Source organism: Myotis nattereri (assembly GCF_964212035.1).
Source record: "Myotis nattereri genome assembly, chromosome: 2".
NCBI classification, from domain to species: domain Eukaryota; kingdom Metazoa; phylum Chordata; class Mammalia; order Chiroptera; family Vespertilionidae; genus Myotis; species Myotis nattereri.
This window is the reverse complement of record NC_138076.1, coordinates 65,285,275-65,310,071: the sequence shown is the minus strand read 5'-3', so window position 1 is coordinate 65,310,071 and position 24,797 is coordinate 65,285,275. Positions and strand designations below refer to the sequence as shown.

Genomic DNA, 24,797 nt, shown 5'->3' with positions numbered 1-24,797 from the left:
CTGAAAGGTCCCAGGTTTGATTCTGGTCAAGGGCATGCACCTTGGTTGCAGGCACATCCCCAGTGGGGGGTGTGCAGGAGGCAGCTGATTGATGTTTCTAGCTCTCTGTCCCTCTCCTTCCTCTCTGTCAAAAATCAATAAAATATATATTAAAAAAAAAAAAAAAGATATGCCTCCATGCCCTGAGGGCTGGTCCTGCCTCAAACCTCGCCCTCCCGGGAAACAGCTCAGTGAGGGCACAGTTGTTGCTAAGAGGACCCAGGACTCAGTGCATCCACGCTCTGAGGGCTGGTTCCTGCCTGAAACTTCGCCTTCATGGAAAACAGCTTGGGGAGGGCTCAACCGTTTCCCAGACGACCCCTGCAGGGCTGACTTCCTTCCGGTTGGTCGAGCCTCAATCTTGATGCATTACACCCAGGGTTTTTATATAAATAGATAGTTGGTACATTTACTACATAACGTAATCCAATACAAAAATATAAAATATCTCTCCAGGTATTCAGGATATTTTGTCTGATATATATTTGAATGTTTTCCCTAAAATTGTCTTCTGTACTCTTGGTTGATTCCTACATATTTTACAGAGATTTTTTTTTAGCATTATGTATGGTAACTTTAAAAAAAAAAAGACAGTTATCTTCAAATATTTATTATATACCAATTAGATAAGTCAGTGTCAAGTGATCAGTTTTATCAAAAGAACAAAATATAACATTATGTAATATGAAAACAAACTGTAATAAACCAGAGGGATATATATCTCTCCTAGTGCATAAGAGATATATTGAGAAAAAATTAACCGTTTTAATCTTACTCATATAGTCTTGCTTTAAAACAGGCCACATCCATATAAAGAAAATTATTATGAGACCTAGATAATTCAACCTTAAATATTACATAAAATCTCCAAAACTGTAACGTACAAAATACTGCTAACTCCGTAAGAGAAGTGCAGAAAACTTTATAATGCATTTAGATTTAGTGAACATAAAATTTGCATTAGATTTTAGAAGAGGGATGTAATGAAAAACAGAAAGTAATATCTTTATATGTGCAAATATAGCTTCTATTAATGCAAGAAAAGCAGGAGCCAAAAATGCATATATAAGTGGATTAATGTAGCCACTCTGGAAAATCTCTTATTGAGGTCACCATAAATGTATTTCCTTCAAAATCTATTAAACTTTTCTTAGTCTACTCTAATTTACTGTGGTATTTGACATCATTGACCTCCCTCTCCATCTTTAAGTCTCCATTTTAGCTAGGGGAGTGCAGACTGCAGACTTTCTTATCTCAGCTTACCTCTGGTTCTCTGATTCACTGACTTCTCTTCCTACTCTTATTCTTGACCCTTTCATTGCTCCAGGTTTTGAATGAGGATTCTACATATTTGCCTTAACACTCATTGTTTCAGGATCATTTCTAACCATGGCCTTAATTATTACTGTTATGGTAGTTTTAAATCTAGCCTTGTGTCTGGAATCCTATAAAAACTTCTCACCAGATATCCCAGTGGCATTTCACTTTGTCCTAAATTAACTCAAAGTCTTCCCTGTGAGGTTTTCTTTCATTTATACTTCCCTGATTCTAATTGGTGTACCACAAATACGTTGAATTTTTCAGAGTAGATACTATAAAAGTATTATTTATGTCTCCTCCTCCATTACTTATATCAAATAAAACACAAAATCCATCTTTCCTTTTGTACTGGACTTTGTGTTTGCCCTGCCTAGACCCCCTTCATGAGGCACACGATGTGCCCTGGGCTAGTGATGCTAGCACCTATCTGCTCCTAGCTACCCTTTCTCTAGAAGCACACATGGCCCAACAGGAGCTGCCCTCTGGGAGTTTATGTGCTCTTCACCTGTGGGTGGCTCAACGGTATTAACTATTAGAATCCAGGTATAAAAATACCACCTCTTTACCTTGGGGTATGACTAGCTCTTTACCTTGGGGTATGACAAGTCATGCTCCAAAGCTTCCTGGGAGTTAAAGATGAACAAGGCTCCAGCAAAGACCACATCCCTTATCTGCTCCTTTCTCTGCCCTGTGCTGCTTCCTTTCTTCTCTGAGGACAGTCCTTAAATTAACCATGATATGTGAATTGCAGTCTCTGAGTCTGCTTTCAGGAAATCTGACCTATGACACTGAAGTAGTCTTCAAAATATTTCTCAGTTAATCTCTTTCTTGGTATTTACAAAGTCCTATTTCATGTCTAGATGAACTCTACATAAACTCCTTTTTGCAGTGCTCATCTTTTGTGCATTTTCTAAAGCTGGACCATTTTTCAGGGCTATCTTTGTAAAATATGACAGGCAGAGTATTGTAGTTGTTAATATACTACTTCTGTAGTCAGACTGCCTGGGATTGAATTCTATTTTCACAATGTATGAATTAAATGGTGACTGTCTTAATATCTCCATTTCTTAGTTTTCTATTTTCTTAGAAAAAATAAAGAAAATAAGGATTTCCTTTCCTTTCAGACCAAAATGGGATAGTATATGTCAAGCACTTTAATCAGAACCTGACAAATTCAGTACAGTAAGAGTTAACTAACATTATTATTATTATTATTATTATTGACTTAATTATGTCACTCCCTTCTTCAAGAACTTACATGAGTTTCCCATTATACACATAATTTCAAATCCAAACATCTCTACTGGTTGTCAAGATCTATCATAATCACTTTTGTCCCACTTTTATGTATTGATTTTGCAGTATTTTTTACAAACTACTTTCACTAAGCTAGTGGCTCATAATTTTCATAAATAAAAATTATTTGCTTTTTTTCCACATTATTCTCACTATAAATAGCATACCTATTTTTCCTGTCTGAACTCAAATATAATTTCTCTGAAAAAATTTCATAATAATCAAACCAAATAAGGAAATGAGTAGCATATGTAACATATGCTACTCATTTCCTTATTTGATTATCTCTTGCCCTTGGAATCAAAACCATATATTTCAGTTGAGGTTATTTGCAACTATAATAATTTCCTTAATTGTTCTATGGGTTATTTTTTCCTTCTCAAGATTATTGAAAACTTCTTGATGAAAGGTATCATGTTTTATGTCCTTTTGCATCACCAACAGGGTCAAAACCAATGCTATACATTTGGCAAAGATTTCTTTTAATTCATGAAAGGAAAAGATGTTTTATATATTGCTGAGTATCAATGGTAGGCTTAAGGAGGACAGTAAATGATATGTAAATGATGGAAAACGAGTACTTTTTAGTTTCTCATATCCTTGTTTTCCTCAACTTTTATTCAGATATTGACATGTATCATATGTAAGTTTAAGGCATATAATATGAGGATTTGAAATATTTATATGTTATGGAATGATTACCACAATATTTATTTACAATGATTATGTCCTGTTAACAAATTGACCCCATTATTAAGATATAATGACTATCTTTGCCTCCTGTTACTGCTTTGCCTTAAAGTCTATTTTGCCTGATATAAGTGTAGCTACCCTGAATCTCTTTTGGTTTCCATTTGCTTTGAATATCTTTTTCCATTCCTTTACTTTGTGACTATGTGTGTCTTTAAAGCTGAAATGAGTCTTTTTCTAGTAGACAGCATATAGTTGGGTTATATTTTAAAATCCATTCAGCCACGCTGCATCTTTTGATTGGAGAATTTAATCCAATTATCTTTACAGTAATGGTTAATAGGTAAGAAGTTATAATGCCATCTTACTGTTTTCTGGCTGTTTTGCAGTTCCCTTGTTCTTTTCTTCCTCTCTTGCTGTATTTCTTTGTGAATTGATTATTTTCTATAGTTCTATGTTTTGATTCCCTTCTGTTTTCTTTTGTGTACCTACTGTAGGCTTTTGTTTTTGTGGTTACCATGAGACTTGCAAAACACATTTTATAAATATAAGTCTCTTTTAAGCTAACAACTTAACTTCAATCATGTAGAAAAACTCTACCTTTTAATTCCTCTTCTCATATTTTATGTTTTAATGTCACAATATACCTTCTTTATACTGTGTATCCATCAACTAATTATAGCTTTAGTTGTTTTGAACACTTGTCCTCTAATCTCTATACTAGACTTAGGTGATTAATGCCCCATCATGCTACAGGATTAGATTATTCTGAATTTGTCTAAATACTTAGCTTTACTAATATGTTTTACACTTTAATGTTTTTGTGTTACTAATTAGACTCCTTTCATTTCTGCTTAAAGAACACCTTTCAGCATTTCTTATAAGGCAGGTCTAAGTGGTACAGTACTCTCAGTTCATGATCCTTGTGGCCTTGCGATGGTATCTATACCTTTAAGGAAGTAGGTGCATTTCCCATTCTAGATTGGCTTGTGCAGTCAAAGCCCTTCACCTGTCAGCCTATCCAGGGATTCTGGGAGGACAAGTTGGTGATGTCTGAAAGCAGGCTTCCTGCTGGAGTCTTTGGATGGACAAGCCTAGTGCCTGACTCTGCATGGGTAGACCTGGAGGCTAGGATGATTTGGGTGAGTCAGGCACTTGAGTCTGAGGTGACTGGACTGGGACTTGGGTCTGCATGTGCAGACATAGGTCCTAGATCAGTGATGGCAAACCTATGACACGCGTGTCAGAGGTGACATGCGAACTCATTTGTTGGTTGATTTTTCTTTGTTAAATGGCATTTAAATATATAAAATAAATATAAAAAATATAAATCTTTGTTTTACTATGGTTGCAAATATCAAAAAACTTCTATATGTGACACGGCACCAGAGTTAAGTTAGGGTTTTTCAAAATGCTGACATGCCGAGCTCAAAAGGTTTGCCATCACTGTCCTAGATCAACAGAGGCCAGCCAGGCACAAGGGACCACTGGGTTGGGCCTGGCATCTAGGTTTACAGGGTCTGGATTGGTGTTGGGATGTTCTGGGAACCTGATTTCATAGGATTTTGACTGTAGGCTGGAGTCATTGTGGCCTGCCTGGCGCTGGGATAACCTGAAGCTTAGGGTCTCCAGAATCAATCCATAACCTGAGAGTTTGGGAGCCCAGCCTGAAGATGTGTTCTGCTGAAGAAGATACGGTGCTGAGATAAGCAGAAAGCCTACCTCTGTGGGAGCCAACCTCTACTCTAGGTATATGGGGGTCTGGGGATGTGGGAGCTGGCCTGGTGCAGGGTGGAACAAAAGCTGGGGTGTGTAGCAGTTGGCCTGGTTGGGCCTAGTCAAGAGCCTGGGTTTGTGGGAGGTTGCCTGCCTTCAGGGTTTCAGGGATCTTATTGGGAACTTGGGGCCACAGGAACCTTCTTGAATCATGAGAGCAGACCAACCCTTGGAGGTGCTGGGAGCCTGGGTCCACAAAAGCCACAGGGAGCCGGGGGCCATGGGTGCTGCTGGAGCTGTGGGTATTGCCTGGGGCCAATGGAGCCTTTTTTTGTTTTGTTTTTCTGAAATTGGTGCAGAGCTATTATAAACTATCAAGCTGACTGAGATACCTGGGTGAATGTTGCATTTAATAAAATGGAAGAAGTGAGTTATTCCTCGGCCATCAAATATGGTCTTTATAAATAAGCTTTCCCTCAGTACAGAGAAACAGACCTACTTGCCTACCCCTGAGTATTCATATCTAACTTACTTATAAAATATTTTTTGTTATATGGAATGTTTTAAGTATTTCTAAATACATTATTTCAATTGCCACTTCTCATTCTTGTCTTAGCCGGTTTGCTCAGTGGTTTGAGCATCGGCCTGTGGACTGAAGGATTGCAGGTTCCATTCCTGATTCCAGACAAGGGCAGGTACCTCAGTTGCAGGCTCAGTCCTGGGCCCCATCCAAGTGGGTGTGGGAAACAACCAAACGATGTGTCTCTTTCACATCAATGTTTCTCTCTGTGTCTCTTCCCCTCCCTCATACTCTCTCTAAAAATCAATGGAAAAAGTATCCTCAAGTGAGGATTAACAACAAAAATAATGCTCATTTTAAAATGTTAAAAAAATGTACATACTTTAACAGCTGATTCTATTACATTTTGAAAATGAAATGTATATTGATAAACACTGCCTTTTAATTATTCATACATTTTTTGGGACATCCTGTATATGCTTATACATCTCTCTTCTTTTCTTTCTTTCTCTTTTCCTTTCTTTTCAGAAAGAGGGAGAGGGAGAGGGAAGAGAAACACACTGGCTGCCTCTTGCATGGCCCGTACCTGGATCAAGTCCACAACCCTGGAATTGAACTGGCAACCTTTGGGTACATAGGACAATGCCAAACCAACTGAGTCACATCAGCCAGCTTATACATTTCTAAAACATGTTAGTGCCTCCTTTATCCTGTCTAGGAACCCTACTCCCCAGGATTAAGCTTTGTTAACAGTATGTTTTATATCTTTTCACACTCTTTCTAAGCACATAAAATTATAAATGACATTATTTCCAAGTCAAAGGATGTTAGTTATTTAAGAATTTCTCACATATTTCCAATGCACTTACTCTTAATAACGACTAAAGGGAGAAACAAATGTTCATAAGCTAAATCCTATATCATTGTATACCATCTAGTCTAATATATAAAGAGCCAGGGTCCATAACGTTCAAAACGACCAAACAGACGTTCAAACGCCAGGCTGCACGTGCAGCAGGCTCAGGTGGGCGGGGACTGGCGAGCGGGCTGAACTGCTGACCTCTCAGTCCCTCCTGAGTTGCAGGCGCTATGGCGACTCAGCACTGACTGCCGCTGCCATGAGCAGGTGCACTGTGATTGTTCGGGGGCCCCTGCCATCGCCCCTCAAACGCCCCACAGAGGGAGGCCCAGGCTACCCAGCTGGCAGCAGTGGGTAGGGCCTCTCTCTGCAGGGCAATCAATCGCCGACCGCCCAGACTGCGAGAGGGCGCAGGCTGGGCAAAACGACCCCCCCCACTCCCGCCCACGCCAAGTGCACAAATTTCATGCACTGGGCCTCTAGTCCTATATAATAAAAGCCTAACATGCTAAGTGTCCAGTTATCCGGTGACCAATTGACTGTTCAACCAATCAAAGCATAATATGCTAATGATATGCTAATGCCACTCAACCGATCACTCTCACGTGCACTGACCACCAGGGGTCAGACAGTCGACTGCTCGACCAGTCGCCATGATGTGCACTGACTACCAGGGGGCAGATGCTTTGAATGGTAAGTTAGATTGCTGCTGGGGTCTGGCTGATTGGGATTGAATGAGATGGTGCCAGACGTGCCCTGAAGCCCTCCCATGGTCCCTCCCTGGCCCAATTGTGCTCCAGTGGGGTCCCTTGACCTGGCCTGCCTGCACCCACTTGCAATCCGGAACCCTTTGGGGGATGTCAGAGAGCCAGTTTCAGCCGGATCCCACAGGGCACTCCCCTCAGGAGGGTGCCAGATGCAGGGCTCATGGCTGGTGAGCACTGCTATGGCAGCACGAGCCTCTCCCAATCAGGAATGACTGGGCATGAGCCTGCAGCAGGTGCAGTGGGGCTGGGATGAGCGGGAGCTGCATGTAGGAGTTGGATTGCGGATTTCGGCACGATCCCTCCAGGCCACCCAGAGGGACCCCACCCATGCACAAATTCATGCACTGTGCTTCTGGTTACATTATAACAGAGTAGGCCCTGAAAAATCTCTTAATTCTCTTACCTTTAAAAATTCAACAGTCCAATTTTTAATATTGACCTCATCAGTCTAATTTTCAAATATGACATCCCTGATTACAGGCAGCCTACCTATCAAAAAATCCTCTGTATTTAGTACTCAGAAATTTACATTCAAGTGTTTTGTTCATTTGCTGATAATCAATTATTCTGGGCTATTTATGAGAAGTCTATATTTTATTTTGTTAAATATATTTTTATTGATTTCAGAGAGGAAGGGAAAGGGAGAGAGAGATAGAAACATCAATGATAAGAGAGAATCATTGATTGGTCATCTCCTACATGGCCCCTATGGGGGATCGAGCCCACAACCTGGTCATGTACCCCAATATGGAATCGAATTGTGACCTCCTGGTTCATAGGTGGATGCTCAACCACTGAGCTACATCAGCTGGTCTGAGAAGTCTATATTTATTTTCAAATTTCTCTGAGGACTTAAAGCACAAATAAATTCAGAATTATGATTGCTTTTCATTCTAAGAATATATTAATGTGCCATTTTTATGATTATTAGCCTTTCAGAGTGAACCTACTTTTAAATATGCCTAACAATAATCTAATGTACCTATATAGACATAGTATTTCATAAATACATTGATAATTGTGATCTACATCAGATAAAAATATGTATACAATATAACTAGCATCAAACAAAATTTTTATGAAGAGCCCTTCAATGCTCATAATCTATTAACTTAAATAGAAATGTATTTGAAAGTTTTGAATGATGAGATATTTATATGAAATTAAATATACATGATCTTTATGGATGACTATTTATTGAGTACTTAAGACATCAGCTTGCAGTGCCTTTCTTGAAAGAGCAGTAGATCTTAATGCAAATTATTTATTTTTTCCTTATTTAAAATTATAATAGACCAAAACTTTTCAGTGCTAATGATTGCATCACCAATTAGAATTTTGCCAAAGACAATTTGGGCAAAATTATAATTTGTGCATTAATTAAAATATAATTGAATAACTTAAGAGTCCATTAGCTTATTACTATTACTAAAATGATTATTTGGTTAAAGCAAAGAGCTAATTTTGCATTAATTATAATCAGTTCATTATACAAAAGTATACATACGGGGGTACAATGTACCTGCTGTTACTGAAAAGAGTGCATTTTTTTAGGTGCCCCATGAAATATTTCCCACATCTTTGTTAATATATGCACATTCAACTTAGAATCATAAGTATGTAAATTAATTGTAAAATAGATAGTACTAAGTTTTAAAGCATGGTGTAAATATAATTATTTATTTTAATTAGTTTAGCAGATAGTCTTAGGCTAATTTTTTTCCTCACTTAAAGAAAAATGTAGATAATTGATAATAACACAGTTTATTTATTATCTGATAAATGTATGTAACATTTAAATGTTGGTAATATGTATAAAAGAAATACATTGTTAAGATATTTTAAAGTAATTGAAACCAAGAAGCAATTTTACTTCTTAATAATCAAAATTATTAAAATACAACTTGTGTAATTAAACAAATTATTTAAAAATAATATAACAACCTAGATAAAAAGAGTAATAAATAAACCAATGTAGAATATAATATGGAAGAATTGATCAATGTATTGGTTAAAAATACTTCAAATGACAAATATTATATTACTAACAATAGAAGACTATAAGATAAAATTATATGAATTATATTAAACACTTCTCTCTTTTAAAAAACAATGAGCATTTGATGTGCTAATATACTTTTGAATTGATTACCTCTATATTCTTAAATATATATAATTATTTAATTTAACTTATAAGTTAAATGAAGTAAATTTAGTAACACTTAAATTAAGAATACATTTAATAATATAATGTTTATCTAAATGCTAGTTAGGTTGTAGCTTAGGTTAACCTGCATATTTTCCACACATATTGCAACTTAAATCTCTCAATAATAATGACAATTAATGTGATATCATAAAGATATTTGAAAAATAATTGTGAATACTATATTATTGCCATAGTTTGCTTACAGATTGAACCCCACATGATCTATATAACTTCTTCAATGTCAATTGTTCCTTCCTATGCTATGCCTATGTAGTTTTAGTGTATTAGTTCAAAGTCAGTGTCCACATTTTAATATTGTTACCAGGGTAGAAATAGAGCTTTCTTTTTCAGGAATCCTTTCAATAATCCAAATTTATATGCATATGTATGATAATGCAACTTAAGTTAAAAATCATAAGGAAGAGCCCTAACCGGTTTGGCTCAGTGGATAGAGCATCAGCCTGCAGACTGAATGGTCCAAGGTTTGATTCCAGTCAGGGGCATGTACCTTGGTTGCGGGCACATCCCCAGTGGGGAGTGTGCAGAAGGCAGCTGATCGATGTTTCTCTCTCATCGATGTTTCTAACTCTCTATCCCTCTCCCTTCCTCTCTGTAAAAAAATCAATAAAATATATTTAAAAAAAAATCATAAGGAAGAGAAGTACACTAAAATATTGTTGTATGTAGGTAATTTACCTTTTCTATTAATTCATTAGTATGAATAGTATTAAATGATATGTCAAGGTTATCTAAGGCTCTTTGTCTATATATTCAACTACTTAAAATAATCAATATCAATATTAAATTAAAATTATTTTTTCATTAAAAAAAATTGAGTAGCCGAAACCGGTTTGACTCAGTGGATAGAGCGTCGGCCTGCGGACTGAAATGTCCCAGGTTCGATTCCAGTCAAGGGCAGGTACCTGGGTTGCGGGAACATCTCCAGCAGGAGATGTGCAGGAGGCAGCTGATCGATGTATCTCTCTCATCGATGTTTCTAACTCTCTATCTCTCTCCCTTCCTCTCTGTAAAAAATCAATAAAATATATTTAAAAAAATTGAGTAAAATACCGACATCAAATGTAATGAATTTTAATAGGTAAACTGATAGCAAATCAATATGGCACAACATAATCAGATGTCTAGTTCATGAAACTTGAAATTATCAATTAGCCTATATAATAAAAGCCCAATATGAAATACTTTGAATTTCCTAGTTGAAACAAATAATATGTGCCCAAGGTAATCTTACTTCCTTTCAAAAAGTCAATCAGAAAAGCATATCTCATTTCAGATCTTAGAAATATATACTACATTAAGATTAATTTCCACTCAATATAATTGTGAATCATATAAAACAGAGCATTTATCAACCAGTTAAAGGAAGTTGTATTTTTGTTGTTGTTAATACTCACCCTAGGATATTTTTCCATTGACTTTTAGGGAGAGTGGAAGAGAGAGGGAAAGGCAGAGAGAAACATCAATGTGAGAGAAACACATCCATTGCCAGGACCCTTTGGTCTGCAGGCTGCAGGCTGATGCTCTATCCACTGAACCAAACCCGCTAGGGCAGAAGTTGTATTTTTGAACTGCTTATATTTGCTTTATTTCTTTAAAAGATTACTGAAAGAAATAAATAAGAACAAAAGAAAAATACCCAAGCTTTCTTAGAAATATGAATTCTTAATTCTCTAATCATGAAAGTTTGTAATCTATCTACCAGACTATCACTTTTAAACACATAAATACATGTTTCCAATAAAGACAGATTACTATACCTGTGTGCAGGTATCTTGCGGTTCCCAACAATCAGGATGACATCACAGAGCTGCTGTTGTTTCAAGTAACTTTCCATTTTCCTGAAGGTTTGCTCAGCATGGTGAACGGCCTGATAGAATTCTTCAGAGCTGCTGGAGTCCAAATCACTTTGAGGCGTCAATGAATGGCTAGTTGCTGACAGCCTGCAAACCACACACAAAATTGTTGGTGTTTATAAGGGCCACAAATTGTCCAGAACTATGCTCAGAGTTTTAAAAATGTACAAAGAAAATCAATGACTCTCTTTTTATCTTCTTCATTATTAATATGTTAAAAAAATTCATTTTGGCCCTAACTTGTTTGACTCAGTAGTGTTGGCCTGAAGACCAAAGGGTCCTGGGTTCGATTCCGGCCAGGGGCACATACTTTAGTTTCAGGCTCCTCCCTGGCCTGGCCCTGATCAGGGCTCTTGCAGGAGGCCACCAATTTATGTGCTTCTCTCACATCAATGTTTCCCTCTCTCTTCTACTCTCCCTAAAAATCAATGAAAAATTATCTTCTGGTGAAGATTAACAAAGCAACAAAATAATCTATTTTGGGGTAAATGATTTTCTTCAGGAAGCAGTAAATAAATTATAAATTATCTGTGTTTTTGTCTTTAAAAAGATTTAAAAGGTAGGTTATCTGTATTTATAATAACATAAAGTTAGTAAACCTGAAAAAGTCCCAGACATAGTAGAATACAAACATGCCTAGCCTAAATTAATTACCAATAAGATGTTACTTTATTCCATTTGATATTGAGGTAGATCATCTTATTATACTATTTTAAATTATGATTGTGAGGTATGGTAAATGTTGCTTTACAGAAATAGGTGAATTTTATTATGAGAAATTATGAAATGTTCACAAAAGATTAACAATAAATTATAAATTACTGTTTCATATTCTGTACCTAACTGGTTAAACAAAAATATGCAATAATACAGAATGTATTACTTCAGTTACTTATGTTTTAATCATAAGTAACAAACCTCACGATTTCAAAAAGTTCATGATACTTAATTGTGGCTACTATATCTATGAATAGATATAGTAGACTTTTCCATGATGAAGACATTTCAGTATCCTGAGATGCATGATGTGCCCACCACAACCATCAAGAGTAATGAGTAATGAAATGGCTTATTTCAAGATAGAGGGTAATATGGAATATTCTGCTTCCAATTACAATGCAATAACTTGTAGCTGACTAGATCCTTCACCAAGAACACCAGAAACAAAGTTACATATAATATCAAAATAATTATGTGTTTTTAATAATAGCTACTAAAGCAGCTATGCCATGAAGGTCCACGATCCTCTAATAAAGGCGAATTCATGGAAGTCAGCTCATTAGTCTGTGCTGGCCCTGCCCCCTAGGTATTTACTAATTATAAGCAGCATAGGGTGAGAGTATGAGAAGCCCAATATAATGTAGCAGCTAAACACAACTTTTGTTAGTGTCATGAGGTTTGGGGAAAATAATGGATATTGGAATTGTGGGTTCCAAAGTTAGCTAGAAAGGTAAAGCGGAGGGGCGGGGGGGGGGGGGGAGGCATAAAGGAGGGAAGATTAGGTAAGGCTGTCATGGGGAACCATGTTTTCTCTGGAGGTAATTGCTGATTCCTAAGCCATGCTAGACAGCAGAAAATGGCTTATAGAAAGCGGAGGAGTGAAGCAGAGCTTGAAAAATAAACATCTGAATTTAAGGACCAACAGGGAAAAGGGAATGTGACAAATACACAGGCTCGCATCTAGACTTCCTAAGGGCTGTATCCTAGGGGTTAAGGAAACTGGAAAAAGATAAGATAATACAAAGACTGAAACTTAGATTTAAATCAGTAAAATCTCTAATTGCAATGAGGTAATTTTCTAATCTAAATGTCAGAAAACAGTCAAAATACATTCTTTTTAGGAAAAGATAACCTCATCTGGATGGTATGATTTCTTTTGCACGTATATGATGCTTGCCATTAAAGAAAAAGAAGAGCAGGCCTATAAAGAAACAGGACCTAGGGAGAATTAACAGAGAATATAAACAGGCTCCCAGGTGCTGCAGGATTCTCTGGATGGGTCATAATCACTTACTTAATAGATGTGAAAATAATAGTCATTAATATATTTTAGTATAGGTGACAAGCTGAAGATTTTCACAGCACATTATGTTATATGAAAAAATCAAATGGAAATAAATAAGAAAATATAATGCTATAACTTGAGATTTTGGAAGATGAATGAATTTGCAGTCTGGATGCATATGAAGAAGACAAAATGATCTAAAAATATTTAAACTAAAATATTGAGATAAAAAGCTAAAAAAGTATTTTCAGAAACATAAAACACGGTATGAAATTATAGTATTCATATAATTATAACTGAAAAGTAGGGTAGAAGCGTGATGAGGCAAATGTCATTTGAAGAAAGAATGATCAAAAGTTGTAAAAAATGTATTAAAGGCACAAATTCCAAGATAAAATGAAGAAAACTACACATCATAATAAAACCAAAGCAATAAACAATAACAACAAAGCAAACAAAAATCCTTCTTTCTTAGAACTTGCCAAAGAACAAAAAAAGAACTTGTCCCCAATTCATTAAATGAGGCACATATAACATGGATGAAACCTAAAAAGGTTGTTACAAGGAAGGAAAATTAATGGTCATTCTCTGTCCTAAATATATTTGCAAACATCCTAAACCAAATATTAGCAATCAAATACAGAAATGTATATGAAAAAAGATATCCTATCAAATAAAAGAGAAACATGGTAATTGGCATACAACCACTACCCTTCCCATTGGCTAATCAGGGAGATATGCAAATTAACTGCCAGCCAAGATGGCGGCCGGCAGCCAGGAAGCTTGAAACTGACATGAGGCTTGCTAGCTTCAGTGACGGAGGACTCCAACGTTCCCCCCTGCCTTGAAGGCCCCTGAGCCTGCAGTTTAAGAAACATTGTAACAAATATAGAAGCTAAACAAAACCCCAGAAACCAGCTTTCAGCCGGCCAGGATCTCAGAGCTGGAGTTGATACAGAGTTTCGATTATAGAACCTAAACAAACCAGATACCTTCTTTCAGCAGCAGAGGCCTCAGAGCTGGAGCCAGAGCTAAACCTGGCTCAGAATAAAGAAAAAAAAGAGTAGTTGGGAGCTTCAGTCAGCCTAAAAATAGACCTCAGCCCCTCACCCAGACTGGCGAGACACCCCAGTGGGGACCCCCACCCTGAAGGGTGTGTGACCAGCTGCAAACAGCCATCATCTCCTCATCCAGGCTGGCCAGGCACCCCAGTGGGGACCCCCACCCTGATCCAGGACACCCTTCAGGGCAAACCAGCCGGCCCCCACCCATGCACCAGGCCTCTATCCTATATAGTAAAAGGGTAATATGCCTCCCAGCACCGGGATCAGCGGAGCCGAGAGGCCTCCCGGCACCAGGATCAGCATGACAGGGGGCAGCGCCCAAACACCCTGATCGCCCTGTGGCTCTGTGTGTGACAGGGTGTGGCGCCCCAACCCCCCCCCACCCCCCACCACCGGCCCTGCTCTGTGTGTGATGGGGTAGAGCCATAACCTCCCCATCGGCCCTGCCCTGAGTGTGACAGTGGCGGTGCCCCAACCCCCTGATCGGCCCTGCTCTGTGGGTGATAGAGGGTGGAGCCCCAACCCCCTGATCCACCCTGCCCTGAGTGTGACAGGGGGCGGTGCCCCAACTCCCCTATCGGCCCTACTCTGTGAGTGACAGGGTGGAGCTCCTCAACCCCCTGATTGGCCCTGCTCTGTGCGTGACAGGGTATGGAACCCCAACCCCCCTGATGAGAGCCCTGCTCTGTGCGTGACAGGGGGTGGCGCTGCAACCTCCCCATCGACCCTGCCTTGAGTGTGACAGGGGGCGGTGCCCCAACCCCCCAATCGGCCCTACCCTGAGCATGACTGAGGGTGGCATCGCAACCTCCCAATCTCCCCTGCTCTGTGCATGACAGGGGAAGGCGCCCCAACTCCCCAATCGGCCCTGCTCTGAGCCCGACCAGGGGCTGCACCTAGGGATTGGGCCTGCCCTCTGCCTCCTGGAGCAGGCCTAAGCCAGCAAGTCATTATCTCCTGAGGGGTCCCAGAGTACGAGAAGGCACAGGCCAGGCTGAGGGACCCCCCCCCGCTCCACCCCCCCAAGTGCATAAATTTTTGTGCACCGGGCCTCTAGTCCTGTATAATAAAAGCCTAATATGCAAATTTACCAAACAGCGGAATGACCAGTGGAATAACCAGTTGCTATGATGCACACTGACCACTAGGGGGCAGACACTCAATGCAGGAGCTGCCCCCAGACCGCAGGCCCCAGGCCAGCCAAGGTGGGTGCCAGCAGGGTCTCCCCCACCCCCCGGATCGCCCCGCAATTCGCCCCACAGATTGGCCGTATCCATGTATGAATATAATGCACTGGGCCTCTAGTGTTTATATAAAGAAATGTCAAATATATAGTTGATAATGCATCACAAGTAAGTTGGATTTAATTAAGGTGCACATATTAGTCATATAAAGCCACCTAATTCATTCAGATAGAAAGCATCATATTTAATGGAAACCCTTTCTCCTTGAGTTTGAAAATGAAATCCATTCATACTGCTTTTATTCAACAGTTTTCTGGATAGCCTTGCCAGTGTAATATAACAAGGGAAAAATAAATGAAGTCCATTAGAGCTAGATAAGGAAAATGTATAACACATTATTTTTAAAAATTTGTTTGTGTACATAGCTATCCCAAAAAGCTACAGACAAGTTTTAAATTTAAATTCATTGAAAATATGTGTGTCCTCTGTTATCTACAATATCTGTCTACACGATATGGTTATTTTCATCATACTTTACAACTTTCTCCTTAAATTTTTAAAACTAATAGAATTTTTTCAGTACCATATGTTTGCTTTTCATAAGTTTATATATTATAACCTCAGTGTATGGTCATTTCCCAGCATATATTTTAGGAATGTAGGTTCAGGCATATGCAACAAGAGCAGCAGAGTTCTCCCACAGATTAACACATTGAATAGTAAAGTCACAAAATGCCCTGCAGGATACATTTAAAAATCTAGAATGAACATATTATTACTGGTTCTCAGGGAACGAAGGAGAATCAAGTCGGGGGTATCAATTGCCAAATAGATTAGAACTGTCCCATTGAGATCTGATATTTCTTGTCTGGTACCAGATTTCATGAATAAGGTCTAAAAGCCAAGATAATAGAGACTGCCCTGAAGAGTAGCTCCAGACTGGTTTACAGGAGATTAGGGATAAAGGATCCATTCAGATCTTTATGTTCTTCTCTTACAAGGTACATAACATACCTAGGGCAGAAAATTTTACACCTCACTAAGAGTTTTATACCTGGGAAACGTTATCAAGATAATACTTCAATATACTTTTTTTTTTCAAGCTACCCAATTTCTGTTGGGTGAAATATTAGCACAAATAGGGAAAAAATAGAATAATACATTTTTAGAGTTTGGTTGAGACCATAGATATAACATGACCAGGAGATAGAATTTGACAGTACTAACAGTCTAAAAGCTAATTACTGTCAAGATAGCACCGTCTTTTATTTTATTTACTTTTTAAAATATATTTTTATTGATTTCAGAGAGGAAGGGAGAGATAGAAACATCAATGATGAGAGAGAATTATTGATCAGCTGCCTCCTATACGCCTCCTACTGAGAATACAACCATGACCTCCTGTTTCATAGGTTGATGCTCAAGCACTGAGCCGAACCTGTCAGGCAGCATCTCCTTTTATGTAATCTAGTTACCCTAATAAATATTGGCTATAATATGGGCTTTTCTGAAAATGTTAAAAGTAATTAGAAAGAATAAATCTTAAAAGAACAGAGAGCTAGAAACTGGCTTTCAAACTATTTCTTTTCAGAGTTCATGTTCAATCCTAAATTTTTTCCCCTTAAATTTCTTATGCTTTGAGTTTCTCTATATTATAACTGAAAATAAGTCACTTTCCTTGAAGACTGGTTGATCTGTCAGAGATTTGACTTGATTTTCTCCCCATAAAGCCATTGTCACACTGCGTACACAATTCCTCATAAATCATTTCCTGATCTCAGGACTGAGTTGTCCTTAACCTTTGACCTCAGGATTTGAAAAGGAGTTTTCACATCAGAACACTAATGGTTTTTATGCTGAGGTTCATTATTTAAAATTCTTCCTATCACATTCCACCCTTATTAGTTCAACACATGGGACCTTAAAATTTTAGGAAATAGGTTAGATCTTTACAGTGGGTCCTGTAAGTACTAAGTAAAATCTGACATTGGATTATTTCTATTATTGTCTAATTTTTAGATCTTCATTAATTTAACCATACGGTCGCTTTCTAATCTAAGAATCTCTCAGATGGTATAATGTGACACTGTAATATTCATATAACATGACATTGTTATTGCCACTCAATAACATAAACCTTCAAGTTACAAGAAATGTAATTTAAAAAGTTCAATATGATCTTGTCACATCAGAATTTAAACTTGCTAAAGGCTCCCCCAAACTAAGACATATAAAACAATAAAATTAATAAAATGTTTTCTTGACCTCATGAACTACTCAAGCCATAGTGATTCTTCTCTATTTTCTTGTATAACCAGCTGTTTTGCAAGTGTGATATGCACTCATTATATTAACTCCTGATTCTCTGAATACTCTTCAATCCATTTCACTTTTACTTCCCCAACCACCCATCTAATAAAATTGCTTTGGCCAAGTGCACTAGTATTTTTTCTTGTGACTTAATTTAGCTTTCATTTTATTACCTTAATTACTGAGAACTGACCAATATACTTTCCTGTTTCTGGTTTAAACAATTGAGGACTAAACACCATTTACTTTCCCTGTACCAAACAATTTGGAGATGAAGCATATTTTCCTATTCTTGCGCTAAACATATTGAGATTAGGAAGAAATGATTTAGGTCTTGCATCAGGAAATAGTTACTTGTAGAAGGTAAGACTGTGAATTAACCTTTAAAAAGCTATAAAAACCAATGGTTATTCATCTGTTTGCACTTTAAAACACTCACCTATGTGCCAATCTAAAGCTATTACATCATAAATTCTGACTATTGCCAATCCGGCCTCAGCCTTCCTGGCTCCAATTTCATATCATGTGTTATTTCTTATATGATTCAAAACTTTTTCAACTTTTAATACCCTTTCAATCAATTTTTAATTCTAGCCACACTAAATAAGTCCAGTTTCTGGAACATCACATCTTTCTTCTAGAGATTTCATACACATATTTTTCTTTTTCTGTGATTTTTACAACACATTGGACATTCTTATGGATAACTTGCTTTAAACCTCAGAGATCAGTTTAAATATAACTTCTTTCAGAAAAGATTTATTTTAATCCTCATTGCTTGAATGGGAGGAAGCGCTGTTACCCTGACATGCTAATTACCCAGTATGGTTAAATACATTGATGGCTTGTAGAATATTTTAGGAATATAACATCTATTTATTAAATAAATGAGTGAAGAATATTTTATGAAATGATGGTCTGGGCTAAGTACCAATATTAATGTATTATGATTTGTTTTGTTTATTTGTTTAATAGAACACAAATATGTTTTTGGTAAAGGAATTTATACTAACAGAGTGCCTACCTAACATGAAGAGGATAAATGTTTGCATGAATTGTGATTGTTGAATATTGAAAAATTTCCAGAACTCAGGAGGAAAAGAGAGAAAAAAAAGCAAACATAACTACTATAACCAGAATATATACTCTCTTGCATTCTCTAGTAATGCATTTATGTACATTGTGAAAATACTAAAGGATACAATAAACATACTACAAAATGATCCCTAATACTAGATCCCAGCTTTATTATAATTTCTTTAATGTCTGTGAGTAAGAGTAGAACTAAAATAGCAAAGTAAATTTGCAAGCAGTTCTGTTTCTTTTGAGTGACGAGTTAGCTCTTGTTTTGAGAAAAGAATGTAAACAGCATCTTTATATCATCAAATAAAGAATTACCCATAGATAGTCCTTGAGCTAGACCTAAGTATAGTAAAAGATACTTTTATTTAAGCGAAAAAATAGCTGTTTTTTTTTTTTATTATTCCTGCAAATTTAGTGGACATTGCAGGCAATGTATGTCTCATTATATTATGTTTCCATTAAATAAATATTTACCTTAACTTATAAAAATACTAGAGGCCCAGGGAATGGATTCATACACTGGTGGGGGGTGTGGCCTACAGGGATTGGCCCTCTGTGGGAGCACCACTCATCTTTGTCAGCTGAGTGGCTGTGGACCCACCCTCTGAGCAGCCGCTCCCACTGTGGGAGCACTGCTCATCCTAGTCAACTGAGCAGCACTCCCACTGTGAGAGTGCACTGATCACCAAGGGGCAGCTCTGGAGTTGAGTGTCTGCCCCCTGGTGGTCAGTGCATGTCACAGCAACTGGTCGACAGGTCGTTCTGGTGGTTCCGCCATTCGGTTGCTGGGCTTTTATATATATAGATTTCTTAGTGAGGAATTAAAAAATTTTCCATTTTTTTGCATTGCTTAAATATTTCATATGAAATACATATTATTTTAATTTTTTAATTGAAATGTTATTATTACAAGAACTTTATTAAAGTCATTATTATAAACAATACCAAAGATCACAAAATGACCAAACATTTTGACACTAAAATAAAATCTTACATATAGTTTTTAATCTCAAAAATCCTCCACCTAGAGTTAGCTTTGCTATATAGAAAAAAGAATGAGAAGAAGAAAAAAAGAATGAAACAAAGAAAGGGGGAAACTTAAATAAATAAATACATTTTAAAAATTAACTTTGTATTATAATGCTAGAGATGAAACATCATCATCATATATTGGTATTAAAGAGTAAACCAGTATCAAAATAAATGTCAGGTTATATTAAATACCTTTATTTTCAAATATTTTAATAACCCCCAACAGAGAGATTTAGATGTAGAAAATATTATAATGGGATATAGTTCAAGCAGCAGGTGCTAATACTTAGGAACAAGAAAAATGAATAGTGTCATTAATGTTGCTTCTGGGTACAGTTTTCTTTTATAAGATAATTGAAATTTTAAGTAAGGCCTTTTATCAAAAGCATTGAAACACACACACACACACACACACACACACACACATACATATATACAAACACCGTGGTAAGACAGAACAATTAAAAAACACACAAAAGGACAAGTTATGAGCCAAAGTAAAGTTCATGTAATCTAGGCTTTATCAGTTCATACATCTGAATCTCAATTAATTTATCTGTAAAATAGAATACCATTGAGAAACCTCCTCATAGGGTGCTTAAGGAAATAAATAAAATATATATTTGAAGCTGCTTTCTAAACTATTAAGTATAATAGTTTATACTTAATAAACTATTAAGTATATTTCCAAAAAATGCTAGAAGTTAAAATGGGACAAATAGTATTTATGAAATAAAAAGAATATTTTTATGAACTAGGCACATCAGTCCAATACCACATGCTGATTAAAAAATTATATTTACCTTTAATAATCCTAAAAGCCTGGGTAGTGCCCTGACCAATTTGGCTCAGTGGATAGAGAGTCGGCCTGCGGACTGAAGGGTCCCAGGTTTGATTCCAGTCCAGAGCACGTACCTTGGTTGCAGGCACATTCCTGGTGGGGGGTGTGCAGGGGGCAGCTGATATATGTTTCTCTCTCATTGATGTTTCTAACTCTCTATCCCTCTTCCTTCCTCTCTGTAAAAAAATCAATAAAATATATATTTTAAGAAAGCCTAGGTAGTGTCATGCCCTTGCACATTGTCTCAAGATGGCAGCCACAAGATGGCAGCCATAAGATGGCTGAGTGCACAGCAAAGGCGGGGCCTGGTGGCTGCTCCACACAGTAGGCCTGGGGGTCCTGCAGCTTTGTGCAGTGTGGAGGAGTCAGGTCCTGGTGGAGGAGGTGAGTTATGGCAGGGGAGGGCAGTTGGGGGCAATCAGTCCAGCAGGGTAGGGAAACTGAGGGTGATCAGGCTGTCAGGGGAGAGCAGTTGGGGACAATCAGGCTGGCAGGGGAGCAGTTAGGTGTCGATCAGGCGAGCAGGGGAGCTCTTAAGGGGGTGATCAGGCTGGCAAGCAGAAGGGGTTAGGGGCAATCAGGCAGGCAGGCAGGTGAGGGATTAGAAGCCAGCAGATCCAGATTGTGAGAGGGATGTGACCTGAGGGGTCCCAGATTGGAGAGGGTACAGGCTAGGTTGAGGGACACCCCCCACCATGCACCGGGCCTCTAGTCTTATATAATAAAGAGCTAATTTGCAAACCATCGTCACACCCTCACTCCCTCACACCCTAGTCCCCTCACGCCCTAGCAACAGGGCCAGGGGACCTGAGGCCAGGCCAGGGGACCTGAGGCCATGCCCCACCACCTGGTGGAGCTTGACAGGAGACCTGAGGCTGTGCCCCCCCACCCTGAGGGGCTTGACAGGGGTGGGACCAGCTGGGTCTGGGTCTCACGCAATTTTGAGGTGCGCACAGGTGGGAGGGGACTTGACTCTGGGCTCCACGGTGTGCCCCAGACTCTGACAGGAGGGAGATTTTCATATACGTTTTACTAGTTTTCTTTCATCTCTGACACTTCTATTATAGAGAAAGGGCAAGTAGCAATATTAAAATATTTTCTCTAATTAATTCCCTTTTAATGTGTATGAATTTTGTGCACCAGGCCAAGAGTCCTATATAATAAAAGGCTAATATGCAAATTGTCTCTTTGGGAGTTCTACTGACCTGGAGTTCGACTGCTCACTATGACATATGCTGACCACCAGGGGGCCTTTCAGAATGAAGGAAGGCTCCAGGTGGCAGCTGGCAGCTGGCAGCTGGGGAAAGGAAGGTCCAGATTGGCCCTGATCATAGGCCAGGCCTAAGGATCCTACCCATGCACGGATTTTGTGCACTGGCCCTCTAGTAATCATATAATAAATAAATAAATAAAATAGCTGTTTCCTTTTGTAAATTTTATAATGCATAATCTATAGATATAGTATTTGTTTTAAATTAAAAGTATTTTTAAATGTTGAAATTACAAAATTGAAATCTTTTCAATAACTTTAAACTCAAAGTAAAGAAAACTTGATATTCCATAAAATCCCTATGTGTTTGATTCTCAAAATTCTCAACAAAAAAGACAAATTCTGAGAAGAAAGGCAACTTCTCAGAGGGAGATTCTGGCAATGAGAAAGGCTATAAAATTCTGAGAAAATTCAAAATTTATATATGAATGATTAATTAATGAAAGTCTTGCCCTAAGAAGATTAACCATTCACCAAAGTAATTACAGTATTGTGCTAACTGGTATAGACAGGTACCTGGGAATTGCCTGTAGGAAAAATTTCAGAGAGTACCAGATTAAGGTTGACCTGAATGAGATAAATTGATGTCGTTCCGCTCACCCTGGACTCAAAGGTGTAGCTCTAAAACCTATTATGGACTAATGGAAGCCTGAAGTAATAAGGAGCCTAGAATCTGTAGTGTCAACATTTCCTAGCCATACTGTAGACGAAATCTCATGTATATGAGTTAACACAGTTGATCTGTTATGACCAACATGTTTAACCATAACTACTGAATAGCCTAGCAAATATTCTTTTCACTGTTAAGAAATGTATTGTTAAGGAGAGCGACAGTATGTTTTTAAATTTCTATTCATTCTGATTCAATTAAATTGAACTTTTTGATATCAATGAAACTATTGTATTAGATCAGTGGTTCTCAACCTTCCTAATGCCACGACCCTTTAATACAGTTCCTCATGTTGTGGTGACCCCCAATTTCATTGTTACAAATTGAACATAATTAAAGCATAGTGATTAATCACAAAAACAATATGTAATTATATATGTGTTTTCCAATGGTCTTAGGCGACCCCTGTGAAAGGGTTGTTCGACCTCCAAAGGGGTCGCGACCCACAGGTTGAGAACCGCTGTATTAGATGAAGGTACTTAAGAATTAGAAACTATGTTGGCTCTATTATCTTTATAGACCATTGTCAATTGTTCAATCAAGCCTGTCATCAATTTTGGCAAATAAGGTTTTATTGGAACACAACCACACCCATTTGATTATATATTGTCTATGGATGCTTTCTTGCCACAACAGCAAAGTCAAATAATTGTGACAGAGATCATATGCCCCTAAGAGCCAAAAATATTTAATTTATACAAAAGAAATGTTTGATGGGGTGGTGGTGATTAGTGACTGTTAGCTATCTATTAAAGTCTCTATAAGTAACAAATTAATCATGAGGGACGTGTGTGAAATAGATAATCCAAGAAGTTATCATTTAGTTATTTAATCATAAAAATATAAATCATTTGTGAGAAATCTGAGTTGAAATGCCATGGTGGGACTCTGCTCTTTTCCTAAATTACTTTATTTAACTCAGTTACTAATAAGTTCTAATCAGTCTTCACTGATTATAAGAATAGGTTCTTTTTAGAAACATCCCTGAAAATTGCTACAAATCTATAATAAAAATATTTATTCAGATAATAGGCTATAGATACTAGAAAATAAAGTTAACAAAATATTTGAGGAATTATTAATATTATTTCTGAATAGAAGCAAGTACTGAACTGAAGCAAGTACTTCACAACTATAAAATGCCACCATATTCATCAGACAAAAACGAAGTCTATGGCAGCCACGTTAAAGTTGTACATTTGCTCAAGTCTGTATCCTGTTATGTTTACTGGGCCAATGGACTCAACCTGCAGTTATTTCCTCAGTCCCAGATAATGCATGATAGGAAAAGATGCATTGAGAAACTGACGCAATTCTCATGTTGGTTTTCTTGCCCACACTGACAGGTCTATTAAGAAACAATCACCACATACCTACTACTGTAGTTAAATCAAGGCTCTCCTGTATTCATAAGGAACTTGCAGATTCTAGTGTCACATTAAAAAACTTAAAATATGAAAAGGTAGAGATTCTATTATATACCAAATTGATTCATTCATGTGGTAGGCACATATTCCAGATGGATCTTGTATTATAACTAGATTATCACAAATGTAATCAAGCAGTGATGATAATTGTAGCTGACATTCCAGATGCAATATTTCTACAAGGAAAATTAATGCAACCTATGGCCCTTAGTGTGTAAATTTAGACTTAACACTTTTTTTCCTAAATCAATATTATTAGGGATATCAGGAATATCAGTATCACTTCAATGTCTTACCACAGGGATATGATAATTCTCCTTCTACCTTCAGTTTTCAAGAACTTTTGGCACTTTGATATCCCATAAAATATCACATATTTCCATGACATCTGTGAAAATATGTTATTGGCTCTGGTGGGTAGGGAATAATAAATACACTATAAATGTCCTATTTGCCAGAGGGTGGGAGAAAAAAATCCTGCAAAATTTAAGGGATCTGTCCCATTGGTGGAAATTCTAGGGGTACAGTATTTTGAGCATGTTAAGAAATTACATTAAAATGAAAAACCTTAAGTGATAATGTTGGAGACATAGCATACAAAATTTAGGTTTTCTAACCCAA

The 24,797-nt window shown here is 37.6% G+C and overlaps 1 protein-coding gene across 1 annotated transcript in view; it reads right to left on the bottom strand.

Annotated features, from left to right (window-relative positions):
• Positions 1-12,294, bottom strand: part of KLHL1 (kelch like family member 1) — a gene marked incomplete at its 5' end in the record, with an annotated part of 247,599 nt that extends 235,305 nt beyond the window's left edge. The window contains 2 exons of the mRNA XM_081083892.1: positions 11,195-11,377; positions 12,209-12,294. Coding sequence (XP_080940018.1) covers positions 11,195-11,377; positions 12,209-12,294 — 269 coding nt within the window. The remainder of the gene's footprint in view (positions 1-11,194; positions 11,378-12,208) is intronic.
• Between the last annotated feature and the right edge of the window lie 12,503 nt (positions 12,295-24,797).